This window comes from Myotis daubentonii, chromosome 13, assembly GCF_963259705.1.
Source record: "Myotis daubentonii chromosome 13, mMyoDau2.1, whole genome shotgun sequence".
Classification (NCBI taxonomy): domain Eukaryota; kingdom Metazoa; phylum Chordata; class Mammalia; order Chiroptera; family Vespertilionidae; genus Myotis; species Myotis daubentonii.
In genome coordinates this window covers 8577009-8590057 of record NC_081852.1, presented here as the reverse complement: position 1 = coordinate 8590057, position 13049 = coordinate 8577009, and the positions used below count along the sequence as shown (strand labels likewise).

The following is a 13049-nucleotide window of genomic DNA, read 5'->3' as shown; positions in this document are numbered from 1 at the left end:
CAGGCCATGTTGCTGAGTCCAGATGCAAGGGTCGGGGAAACAGACCTCACGGCAGTCACTTAACAGCTGTGGATGCCCAGAGGGGTGAAGGTTGGGGCACCACAGCACTCCCTCTGCACAGGGGCTTTGCGCAGGGTCAGATCAGCCTCTTGGCTGGTCGGCTTCCATCTGCGGCTCATGTTTGAAGGCTCCAGCAGAGAATGAGGGGAGCCTTGCCTCTGGGGAATTCTACCTACACAGACGTGTGAGAGTGAGTGCGTACTGAGTGCCACGCTGTTCTCCAGTGGTTCCCCGACTTATTTGGCCTACCGCCCCCTTTCCAGAAAAAATAATACTCAGCGCCCCCTGGAAATTAATTTTTTAAAAATTTTAATAGCAATTAAACAGAAAGATATATGTATTAATGTTTCTACCTTTTTCGTAAAATATAGTAAAGAAAGGTGTAAATTAGAAACACTGAAGTTTGAAATTATGAAACTATTCATTGAACTCAGAATAGAAAGGTAATACAACAAAGTTAAAACAAATGCACCTGTGGCCATCACCGCCCCCCGGATCGCTGCAGCGCCCACCAGGGGGCGGTAGCGCCCACTTTGGGAATCACTGCTGTACTCTAAAAGCTCTTCTAACTGAATATCGGAAACTTTCTCCTGTAAAACCTTGGCCTTTAATCGCAGTGCCTCTGAAACCTGGCTCGTAGGTGTCCGCTGAACAGCTCTCAGTACCCAGGTCAAAGTCCCTGCCGTGTTAGAATCTGCCAGAACTTCTCCTGAGTAAGAAGCCTGCAACCACTACCTTGTGTCTCAGCGGCTCCTTGGCAACTAGTTCTAATACCTCCCTCCACGTCCTTAGCCGTAGTGGAAATCTAGCTTTCACCTCTGCAACCAGCTGTGCCCTCTTCTGACCCGAAGACCTCTCCAGCCATCGACATCAACCCAGTGCACCTGCTCCTAAGGGGTCCTCGCAGCCCGAAGACCAGCAGGAGACAGCCATCCCTGAGGAAGAGGCGCAGTCGCTAAGACGCGGGAGTTAGGAGGCTGCCCCGGCAGCTGTGAGGATGACATTCTCGTGCAGCTACCCGGGCAGCCCGGGGCCCAGACCACTGCCTGGCATGAAAAGCCAGTTAGAGCGTTGGCTCATGGACTGAAGGGTCCTGGGCTGGATTCCGGTCAGGGCCTGGTTTGCAAGCTCAATCCCCAGCCCTGATTGGGGCACGTGTGAGAGGCAACCAAATCAGTGTGTCTCTCTCACATCCCTTCCACTCTCTCTAAAAATGAATGGGAAAAAATATCCTCGAATAGGGATTAACAAAAAGAAAAAAGAAAAGAAAAGCCAGTTAGTGTGGCCTCTAGTGACCGCTGTGAAGTGTCCTGTGTTGCCACCAGGGCACTGCGCCAATGCAAGACAGGCATCAGAACTCAACCCAGCAACCAAGTCAGAACAGACAAGCCGTCGTCAGCCGAGAGGTCCACCCCGAGGCAAAAGCAGCACATGCTCAAGCCAGGGGGCTGGGCCTGGGCAAGCAGCACCACACACAGGCCCCAGCCTCACACGCTGGCCCACACAGAGCGTGTTACAAGCGAATGGGGCTCTGGGCCACTTATATCCTCGCCGGGCTGTAGAAGGAAGCTGAGACCAGAAAGTCCATGAGCAGCATCAGGGCCCAGAGAAGGGCTCCTAGTCCAGTCAGCGTGTGCATTGGTGGAAGGAAGGGTGGAAATAAGCCCTCTTCCCCCGAGAGCACTAATGGGAACACCCTCCTCTCCTAACAATACTCTGGCCATCGCTACAGTTGCAGAACATCCATCATACTAGGCCAAACTCTCACAGCCAATGCGCACGTTTTATTCTCGTCATTTTCCAGAAGAGGAAGCAGGTGAGAGGGTGACTTATTGGAGGAGCCAGGATCCACCTTCCTGAGGCACCTCCCTCCTGCCCGCTGCAGCTCAGCACCCTCCTACCTCTGCCCCACACTCTGGCCCTGACCCACAGCTTGGGCACCAGCTGGTCGCTGAGGCAGTGCAGGGGCAGGCTCCTGACTCTGATGAAGACATTGCAAAAATGCATGCATAGCTGGACAGGGCGATGCAATGGCCCACTGCCCAGCTGTGGTGACAAGGTCTCATTCACTTGACACCCCCATGCTTGGCCCCAGGAAACATCCTCCCCACCTGCACGCTCTCTCTCGAGTCCTTCCCCGGCCTCTGCCAGCAGGGACGTCCAAACCCTGCGAGGCAGTCCTGATCCCGTCGGCCTCTGCCCATCACGGCCGGGTACTGGGCCAAGGTGCTCACCTCCCGGGCGCTGGTTGGAACTTTTTCATGATAACGTGGGGCTGACAATCCCCACCTTGAGGAATGTGTGCACAGTCGCAGGACGTGTGCGGGGCCTGCTGCAGTCTACAGCACCTGGCGGGACCACCCTGTGGGGCAGCCGGGCTGGCTCGCCCAGAGAGCTTCCCACCCCAGTGTCCTGTGGTCACCTTGACCATCTCACACCGCTGCTTCCTCTACCCGGAAAAAGGCCATCATGCGACAGCAGGGCATGCCCCTCTCCCGGTGCCCTGCCTGCAGGCAGGCGAACAGAGGTACCCAAGCACACCGTCAGGAGCTATGACCAGAACTTTGCTTTAAGCCAGACCCACAAAGGAACTGGAGGCTGGCGGTGTGCTGGGGGAGGGGAGGCCAGGAGCGCCCGGAGCAGGTCCTGTGCCTCCGCCACCACCTCTCCTCGGCCAGGCGGTCTTAGCCAATATCGCCAAAGCCTCCTACCCTCTGCCTGAGGGCAGGGAGCTTTCTGAGATGCCCATCTGAACACATCACTCAGCTGCTCCCAGCACCCGAGTGCCCCCACCCCCTGCCCAGCCCGTGGAGCCTGCTATTTAAAGAGCCACAGTCTGGCCTCAGACCACAGGCACTGCCCATGCCCGTCCCAGGCCCCAGCTCCAGAGGAAATCACTTGCTGTTACACTTGCCGGGCCCTGCCCCTCCGCTGGCTCAGGTCCTTCTGCCTGCCTGCCTGCCAGTCCTTCTTGGTTCAACACCTTCAGGAATGGCCCTCCTCTCTCTGCCTCTCTGAGCGCTTAGGTGAGCCTCTCTTACAGTCTGGGTCACGGTACTTCTTCAGTCTGTGCATACCACGTGTCTCCCCGGGACCAAGCATGCCCCAGAGAGGAGCACATGCCTGACCCAGCCCGCCGCTGGGTGGACCCTCACTCACCCCAACAGGAAAACCCAGAAGATGAGATAGAAGCACAGCCTGGGAAGAGCTGCCAGGAGACAAAGGAGTCAGCCAAGCAGCTCCAGGGCAGAAACGGGATTGGGTCGAGGCCGCAGGCAGAGAGGCGGATGCAGGGACCCAAGGAAGGACTTTATGTTGTCTCGGCCGTGCATGGTCTGCCTCTGAGCTCGGGAGCCCAGAACTGGGGTGGTCAAGCAGAAAGAAGGTGACCCCGTGGCCCCAGTGTCGAAGGACCTTTGGCTCCCAGGAGAATCCCACTGGATCCCCTTAGGGATCGCCTGGCCGTAGAACCCACATTCCTCACTCCATCACCCTGTCCCCCTCCTCCAGCCAAAGGGCATCCCTGCCCTGGGCTTGCAGAGCTTCTGGGTGGGGACCCCACCTCCCTGGACAGGGTTAGATGGAGGCTGGGAAAGCTGCCCAGGCCGAGTAAGGGGAGGAAGGAGCTCGTTTGCACGGTCCCCTGACCCCACCACGCACAGAGCCCTGCATCTCAGCTTTGTCAATCTCCCCAAGCCCAGCAACAGCTCTGAGGTGTAACTTATTCTCCCCTTTCAGAGGGAACTCAGCGCAGACAGTCAGTACACACCCATTCCATCCAGGTCACGTGTACCCACTCCACCCAGGTCACATGTACCCACTCCACCAGGTCACATGTACCCACTCCACCCAGGTCACGTGTACCCACTCCAAGGTCACATGTGCCCACTCCACCAAGGTCACGTATACCCACTCCAAGGTCACATTTACCCACTCCACCAAGGTCATGTGTACCCACTCCAAGGTCACATGTGCCCACTCCACCAAGGTCACGTATACCCACTCCAAGGTCACATTTACCCACTCCACCAAGGTCATGCATACCACCCCAAGGTCACATGTACCCACACCACCCAGGTCACGTGTACTCACTCCACCAAAGTCACATGTACCCACTCCACCCAGGTCACATCACCTAGAACTGGGCGTCTAAGCTGGCTCTCTTATTTCTGTTGTCACTTTGATTTTTTAGATTGCAAACCCCTTCTGCCTCTGGTGCTTCTCCAATGCCCCTTTGACCACTGACCCTTTGTTTCAGTCAATAGGTATTAACAGCTCTCCACAGGCCTGATGGTGCAAGTTAGGGAACCAGGCTGTTCCCAAGGCCCTCTCCTGCCATCTGCTGGCCATTTGCCACAAGCCCGTGGGAATCTACAAAGACCATGATCAGAAAGAAACCCCCCAAAAAATAACAAGCTATTTCATTGAGCAACTGTGATGTGCTTGGGATCAATTAGCCTACTAAATCCTTATAATCATTATGTACAAGAGAAACAATGAGGAAACTGAGGCCAGAGGGATGAGTGACTCAGCTATTAACTAGCAAATGTGAGGCTGAACTACAGGATCTGACCTAGCCACCGTGGCCGGCTGGTTTATTTGTTTTGCTTACATTCCCTTTACCTCAGTTTCCTCTCCTGAAAATGAGGTTGACATGCTACTTTCACATGGAATGTTGTGATCATTAAATAAGTTAATAAATGCTAAGTGCTGAGAACAGGGCAGGATACACAGTGAAAATTAAATTAATGAACATTTGCCTGTAACACACACACACACACACACCACACACTAATATATACACATACTACACACACACACCACACTCTAACACACACACACATACCATACACACCACACCCGCACATACACACCACATACAAAACATACCAACACATATGCATATCACATACAGCACACACACATACTATAGTCTAACACTCACATACCACATACACCACATGCATGCATAACAAATATAATACACATATCACATACCACACACAACACACACCCATGCGTATCACATACAGCACATGTGCATGCACGCACACACACCACACACACACACTGGTACACAGTGGAAACCAGGAAACTGCTCACCACCTGCAGCCAGAAACCTCATGTTTGCTCCTTCACGTCCTGTGAGCACAACACCAGCCTCGTTTTCCTCCCTGCAAAATGGGGCGTGCAGAGCTCACTGTGTCACAGAGATGCTATGAGGAGTCGGGACATGTGTGACCATCGTGTGTAAACCGGTGAGTCTGTAGGTGGTGCTGACACGCATCCCCAGCTCCTCACCCGGGCTGGTCCTGCAGGGGACAGACACTGTCCCCACCTCTCGAGCTCGGGGCTCCCTCAGCGAGACAACCTGGGTGCCTGGTGCCTCCCCTCCCTTCCTAGGTCAAGGCACCCCCTCCCGTCTCCCTGCAGCACTTCCACCTCCCCCAGAAGTGAGGGTGGAGGTTCTGGCAGCCTAAGGCCTAAGCAAGGGGCTCCCCACTTCGGGGGGCAGCTCTTCTGCCCGGACAAAGGGCTGGGGTCACCCAGGGGCGGGAGCTCGCACAGCATCTCCACCTGGGATGAGGGGAGGCCTCAGGCCCAGGGAAGCAGCCCGCCCGGGCGCCACAGACCGGGGGCCATTCAGCCCATGTTGGCCACCCAAGCTGCCTCTTTGAGTTTCAGAAGAGCGGGGAGGACAAGGTGGCAAACACCACAGTGGAAACACCCGGGTACGTCACCTGAGCCCAGAGAGACATGCAGGTGCAAGGAGTATGATCGATTAGGTCCAGAAAGAGATCTGACCCGGGCCCACTGCAGTCCGGGCAGGCCTGGGACCTCTGAGTGCTGCCTGTGACCTGTTTCATCGGCGAGTGGCTGGGGTCGGAGCCGTGGCTGGGGCAGTGAAGCTCTTAGAGCAGGGTGTTTCCAAAGGAGATGACGGTGAGCCAGAAAGTCTGCAAAGGTGGCTCCATGTCAAAGTGCACCCTGGGAAAAGGGAGGTTAAGTGTCCGAGTACCAACTGCCAGGAAAGGGCAAGAGGGAGATGGGGCTGAGGGGCATCTGTGTCAGGGTTTGATCGGCCCTGGGGCCGAACCGTGAGTGTGAGGCAGCTGCCAAACTAGCAAGGGAAATGGGGCCACCGGACAGCAAGAGCAGGCGGGTCCCCCCGGGCCACGCACTGACACACAGACACAGCAGCCCTGGAACGGACCTGTGGGCGGCCAGGGCCCTTGGCGCCAGGACACAAGTGGGACGGTGACAGCAGAGCGGCAGTCCTGGCGTCGTGGCTGTCCCTGGGGCACCTGGGTGGGTGGCATCTGTGCTCTGGGGAGACTGCACTGCACACCTCTGGGGCTCTGCCTGAAGCCACCCTGGTTTCCAAGACGGGTCAGGAGGTTCCTGCTCTCTCCATCTTCCCAGCTGCCTGTCTCTGTGCCGCATGGGAAGAGCCTCCCCGGCTCTTGGTCCAGGGACAGCCTGGCTCCTGGCCACGGCGCCCTGCTCAGGGCAGGGCTGTGGCGGGAGCAGCTGGGCCACTGTCCCCTCCTCTCCCCTCTCAGTGTTGATCGGCGTGGGCACCGAGACCTTCCTCCAGGGGCACTTCAAGAGCCTGGCCTTCTACCTGCTGTGAGTACGCACGTGCTCTCCCCAGGGCGTGTTCTGCTTTCTCCTCCGATAAACACGGAGCAGCCCGCCCTCTCCTGCTGGTCCATCCTGTCCCAGAGGTGGAAGGGCTAGAGCCGCCTTAGAGTATCCTCTGCTTTGGAAAGGGCTGTAATCAACCCATCCCATCAACCAACCAATTACCCTCCCATCCACCCACCCATCCACTCATCCACCCACCCACCCATCCACCCACCCATCCACTCATCCACCCACCCACCCATCCACCCATCAACCCATCCACCCACTCATCCACTCATCCACCCACCCACCCATCCACCCATCCACCCATCCACCCATCCACTCATCCACCCACCCACTCATCCATTCATCCACACACCCACCCACCCATCCACCCACCCACCCTCCCACCCATCCACCCACCCACCCATCCACTCATCCACCCACCCACCCATCCATTCATCCACACACCCACCCACTCATCCACCCACCCACCCTCCCACCCATCCATCCACACACACATCCACCCACCCATCTATCCATCCATATTCATCCATCCGTCTATTCCCATGGCCGCCTATCCACCCATTCATCTCTTCAGGAATTTTTTAGGGAGCAAACATTAACCGAGCTCTTGTTTTAGAGAGAGGGGGGTCTCAGAGGACTATACACTGCGCCACCTTCCTGCCAAGCAGCTAAAGGTTTTCTGTACACGGTGTCCTTTAGCTCAGGCAGCCCTGGAGAGCGACCAGTGTCCTGGTTTTGCAGATGAGAAATTCAGTGGGCATGAGCAGCTTAGCCACATCACCAAGCTCATGAGCAGCCTCTGTCCTTTCTTCTCTGCCCGTTGTCCCTTCAAATGCCCCTGGCAGGGGGAGAGCACTGTGCAGTGAGTCCCCGAGGGGGAGGGAAGCCTGGCACCCCTGCAGCTCTGACCACCAGCTCCCAGCAGCCCCTCCCGAGGGGAGCCCAGCATGCCTGTGGAGTCAGCAGGACGCCTCTTCTGCCCCCACTCTCCCTTCCATGTCGGCATCCTAAGGAGCCCCCTGCCTCAGACAAGCTCTCCAATGCGCGAGGTGGGTCACGTCCACCATCTCCCCGCCAGGCTCCGACCCCGCAGTGCATGTGCACCCTGCCGCATGTCAGCAGCCTGGACACACAGGTCCCTTTGGCGACTTTCATGGCTGCCACAGCCTCCGGGCCATGCGTGTCATCCCTCACCTCCACCTTATTTCTAGTCACTCGGTTTACACCCCAAGCGGTTTTCTTTCCCAAACTCACCCACCTCACCTCTGAGCCTTTGCTCGTCCCGTCAGGTGCCCAGAGTGCCTTTCCACCCACTTCACCTGAGTCCCAGGTTCCTTCCTGGCATCCAGCCCTGAGACCCTGCCCATGCTGGGACCCCACCGGCTGGGCGTGACCTCCTGTTCCGAAGGTCCCCCGGGTCCTACTGAGTGTCCCTGCCACTGTGCACAGTCTCCCTAGAAGTCCATGGAACACTTAACACTAAGCCTTTCCCAGAGTGGACCGGGCTGCATGGAAGAATTAGAGGCTACCAGACAGGGGGAGGGAGGGATGGAAGAGGCTACCAGCCTGTGCAAAGGCCCTGGGGCACCTAGCAGCTTCCTGTGTAGTCAGAGTATATGGATGGGCTTTAAAAGGTGTGCTAAGGAAATTCAATCCTATCGGCCAGTGAGACTCTCCAATAAGAAATGTGGGTCCCATTCCCGAAGATTGTGATGCCTGGCCCAGGAGTCGATGACTTTACATATTCCCAGGAAATTCTGATTGAGGGTCTCCGGACCACAATTGGAGCATGAGGAGGCTTTGAAGAATCCTAGACTGGGAAGAGTATGATCAGATTCAGGTGTCAGAAGGAGCCCTTGGGCAGCTGGTGTGACCACGTGGAGGAGGAGGGCCAGGCAGCCGGGGAGACCAAAAGGAGAAAGAGGTGCAGGTGCCTGGGGGCAAGGCCCAAACTCAGGCTCTCCGGGTGAGGCCAGAGAGAACGAGACGGATGCTGAGACGATTTCAGGACACAGTCAGCCCGTCCCGGCGACCTTGTGCGTAATGAGCAAAGCGGGAGAAAAGGCTCGGGAACGGGTGCAGCTTTAAGCCTCTCGGTCGGGCAGGGGGTGTCCGTCCTGGTGACAGTAGGGAGCACGTCTGCCAGTGTCGCCCACGGGTGCTGGGTCGAGGTGGCCCCTCCTGCTGGCCTGCAGCTCCCTCCTCACCTATCTGTGGGCCACAGGCCCCAGCCCCTCCACCACCACAGCCCAACCTCGTGCCGGCCCTGCCATCAAGACCCACCTGGGGGGCGCTGGCTGGGTGACAGGATGAGGTTGAGAAGCTTCTGGGCAGGAGGCCAAGGTGCGGCGAGAAGACGGCCGCAGGAAGGTGAAGGGCGAGCCGGAGGAGGCCCAGCCTCCCTCACCTGTCTCCACGCAGGTTCACGGGAGCCACTGTCGCCGTGTGCGAAGGCGCCTACTTCGTGGCTCAGCTGCTGGCCATCTGCTTCCGGTGAGTAGCTCCCACTGCCCCGGGGTCCCTGCAACTTCTGGGGGCAGGTGAGGGAGAAGCCCTAGGCCTGCAGGGCCATTTTACCAGTCTGGCGGGCTCCACCCCAACTAGGACCTGGGCACAAAAGAATGACCACCAGGGGGAGCCAAAGAGCCATGGCAGTGGGTGTGGAAGAGGCCATGTCCGGGCCAACACACCATCGGCGGTCCCACTGCTCCCCAGAGCCAGCCTGCCAGGAAGAGATGTGAGATCCCTGCTCCAAGTCAGGCTAGAGGGCGAGGGAGCTGGGCCCAAGAGCAGGTGCTTTTCTCCTCTGAACCTGGAGGCAGCAGCCCTGAAGGAATCAGGCGGGTGTGGACTCTGCATGCCCGTCAGGAAGCCCCTCTGGGCCCGGGTCATCTACGCCCAGGCAAGACCCTAAGCAGCCAGGCCCCTCGTGCAGGGCGCGCTCCGCACAACCGCCCGCCCGTGTCCCCACACTGCACGCCCGCTCTGCTTTGCTGTGCCCCCAGCGGACCCCTGAGGGGGGAGGGGCACAGCGAGGCCCCTCACTGAGGACTCCCACGGGGTGTCTGCAGAGAGCATGGCCTCAGCAGAGCCTCCCACAGCCTCGTGAGTTGCTGGGCTTTCCCGAGTTACTGCCTGCTCCCTGCTCATCCCCGACTCCTTCCTCCCAGGTGTCAGCCAGGGTCCCTGGCCGCCAGAGCGAGGGAGAAGGCCCGCTGGCTGGGCTGCTTCCAAAAGTTCCTGGCCTACCTGCTGCTGTCCGTGGCCTGCTTCCTGCACCCCGTCCTGGTCTGGCACGTGACCATCCCAGGTAGGACTCCAGGGGGAGTGGAGGCAGGCAGCCCACACGGGGAGGCTCCGAGCTCGAGGGCTGGGTCCTCCTCACTCAGCCTGCGGCGACGTGGCCCCAGGGCCCTGAGCCCACTGCCCTCTCTGGCTCAGGCCGTGGGGATGAGGACCTGTCAGACCCTCCGCGCTGATTCAGCGGCAGGAATGTGCTGGAAATGCCTCCTTCGTGTAGGCGTCCAGAGGCTGCACCCCAACGGATGTGGCCTTTCTGTCGAAGCTTTCGGAGGGTGACAGTCATTTCTCTGCCCAGACCCATCGTGTCTCCCAGCGCCCTGACTCAGGGCCACCCCCTCGGCCTGAGGTGGGAGCACAGCAGGAAGGGACCGAAGACCCTCACAGCCGCAGCACGTCCTGCTCCTCAGGCCCTGGGTCAGCGGCTCCTGGCTGCGAAGGCAGGAGTCTCCCACCTCCCACCTCCCGGGTTCTGTTCATGGCTTTTCTGCTAACACCCTCCTCATGACCCACCTGAAATTCAGAAAGCAAACCGCCCAGGGAGACGAGACTGAAGGCAGAGCCTCCTTTCCTTCCTGCAGTCCCTGTCGTAGCCCCAGAGCCCCCCTCAACCCCCACCCCCACGGCCTCCGTGGACGCCTGAGCAGGACACAGCCCTGCAGAGCTAAAGCAAGCCACAGCCTCCCGAAAGCAAGAGGGGCCCAGCTCTGCACAGGGCAGGGGTCCCAGCGGGGAACCCAGGGCAGCAGGTCCCAGCCTGGGACGGAGGGTCCTCTGCCTGGAGGCCTTGGGCGGGGCCCGGAAGGGGCGATGCTACGCCGGCCCTACCCAAGGCGTCTGCACTTGCTTCTGTTTGCTGGGGAGGCTACAGTGAAGGCGGGCTCCCGTTTCTGGGATGGGAAGTCCAGTTCAGCAGGTGGGGCTTGGTATCAACAAAGAACCCAGACCCACTGGCGGGGTCGCAGGTCCAGTCCAATAAGCCGTAGTGAGAGAGGCTGAGTGCGGCGGAGGCTGCTCGGGCAGCACCAGGGGGGCTGTCACCAGGAAGGGATCTCGGGCACAGGGTGCCCTAGCTCACGGGCAGGGGCAGGGCCCAGCACGGCATCAGGCCGCCCCGGGCCTGCTGTGGTGTGAGGGGAAGCGAGGTGTGAGGGCTGGAGCACAGCAGCCTGAGTGGCCACACGGGTGGGCGCCGTGGCCTTTGGGAACCGTGGGCTTGGGCGGCCTCGGGCGTCTCTCGTGGACACTTCCAGCACCCTGACCGCCCAGCTCTCTTCCAGGCTCCATGCTGGTCCTCACTGGCCTGGCCTACTTCCTGCTCAGCAAGCGGAAGAAGAGCAGGGCTGCGCCCGCGGTGCTGGCCGCCCAGGAGCAGTACACGGACCCCTCCAGCAGCGCCAGGAGCACCACCGGCTCCGGGGACACCGAGCAAACCTACACCTTCCACGGAGCCCTCAGGCAGGGGCCCGGCTCCCTCCTCGCCCACGTGAGGTGCATCCTGAAGGGGCCCAGGACGCCCAGCGCCTCCCAGCGCCCGGAGGCCCCCGCCGAGCTGACCCTGGAGCCAGCTGCCTCACTGCCGAAGAAGCAGGTGCGCTTTGAAGACAGTGCGGCCAGGATCATCCCCGCCCTCGCGGCCAGCCTGGACAGCGAGGACAGCGAGCCGGAGCCGGAGGAAGCCAGCTCGGACACCACCCCCATCATCCCTCCCCCGCAGGCTCCATCCTTCCTGTCTTCTCTCTCAGGCAGCAGCCTCTTCTGAGCTGCGGGCTCCAGCCGGGGACACGCTCGGCAAGGGTCTGCGCAGACTGACGGCCCTGCCTGGAGCTCCCTCCCAGCGTGGCCCTCGGGGAGCCCGGTCTTCGTAGGCCGGCTCTTCAAGGGGTGACCAGGCGTCCTCCGCTGAGCCCCCTGGGCCATCGAGTGACATGATGGGGTGCAAACGAAGCCATGCTGGCATAGGTCCTTCCTCCTGGACACGGAGTGAGGAAATCCTTGTGCTTTTCCCAAAGCGACCATCACTCCTGCTTCCTACAGGCTGCCTCGGCCCCAGGAGAAGCCACCAGGCTCCTGCTGCTCCGGACACAGCGCCCAGCACTCAGCAAGCCCCCGGACTCATCACCCAGCGCTGAAGGCCAAGGATGTGCTGGCAACTTAGCCATGTCCACAGGCAGTTGTCAAAGGCACCGTGAGCCCCAACCCTGAACTGAGATTGGGGGATGGGGAGGGAAGGCCAGGCCGCAGGCCCTGGAGGCAGAGAGCAGTGCCCAGCAGCGGCCTGTGTCCTCTGTGCTCTGGGCTGGCACTGGGCGCAGGCGTCACAGAGCCTCTCCGGGAAGCAGCCGGCCAGTGGTGGTGCTCACTCCAAGCCACTGCTGAGGGCTCTGCATGGCCGCCACACCAACCTTGCCAAGGCCCCAAGTAGACGGTGTGAACAAAAAGATCCCAGAAGCCATCGACAGCTTCCGCAGTGAAAGCCGCTGCAGGAGGCCACGCCCGCTGCACACAGGGCCAGAGGCTGTGCCCTGAGACGCGCACAGCACAGAGACCTGGCTCTGTCACACGGAGGTGCCCGGCAGCAGAACAGGGGGTAGAGACAGGTTTAAAGGGGAGGGGAGGGCTGGCAGGAGCAGTACTCCCCCCAAGAGGAGGGACTTCAGGATTTGAGTCAGTCAGAGGAGAGTGAATGACATGGAACATGGGTATGGGTAGGGGGGCCAGCTCTCTACAGCCATGGAAGTGACCGTTAACCCAGATGGAGCAAAGACATTAACCAGATAATCCTTAGTTAAGGATTTGCAATACGGCTTTCATTTCTAAAAAGTGTCCTTGGGTCCATGGGATTGTTGCAAGGAGAGCAGACACACTCTTCTTCATGGACCATCTCAATTAACGAGCAACCCAGAGAGAGGTAACGGCCCCCGAGTTCGTCTGTGTGAGCAGCCACGGCTCCGCAAAGTCTGCGGAGGACCACGTGCTCTGCGGTCCAGAGAAGAGATGTGCTCTTTCTTGTATGCTTTGCAAACCACCACACA

At 59.5% G+C, this 13049-nt stretch overlaps 2 protein-coding genes across 7 annotated transcripts in view; both read left to right on the top strand.

Moving 5' to 3' along the window:
* The window catches only part of RASSF4 (Ras association domain family member 4), a 194859-nt gene that overhangs the window by 132910 nt on the left and 48900 nt on the right, over positions 1-13049 (top strand). The window lies entirely within an intron of this gene.
* Positions 1-13049, top strand: part of TMEM72 (transmembrane protein 72) — a 25264-nt gene extending 12215 nt beyond the window's left edge. The window contains exons 2-5 of one of the 4 annotated variants that reach the window (XM_059662137.1): positions 6624-6690; positions 9136-9207; positions 9885-10024; positions 11295-13049. In XM_059662137.1, the coding sequence (XP_059518120.1) occupies positions 6624-6690; positions 9136-9207; positions 9885-10024; positions 11295-11776 (761 nt within the window). In that variant the 3' untranslated portion in view covers positions 11777-13049. Of the gene's footprint in view, positions 1-6623; positions 6691-8548; positions 8601-8938; positions 9208-9884; positions 10025-10331; positions 10432-11294 lie in introns of those variants that run through there. The other 3 variants (XM_059662138.1, XM_059662140.1, XM_059662139.1) reach the window with 3 other exon arrangements.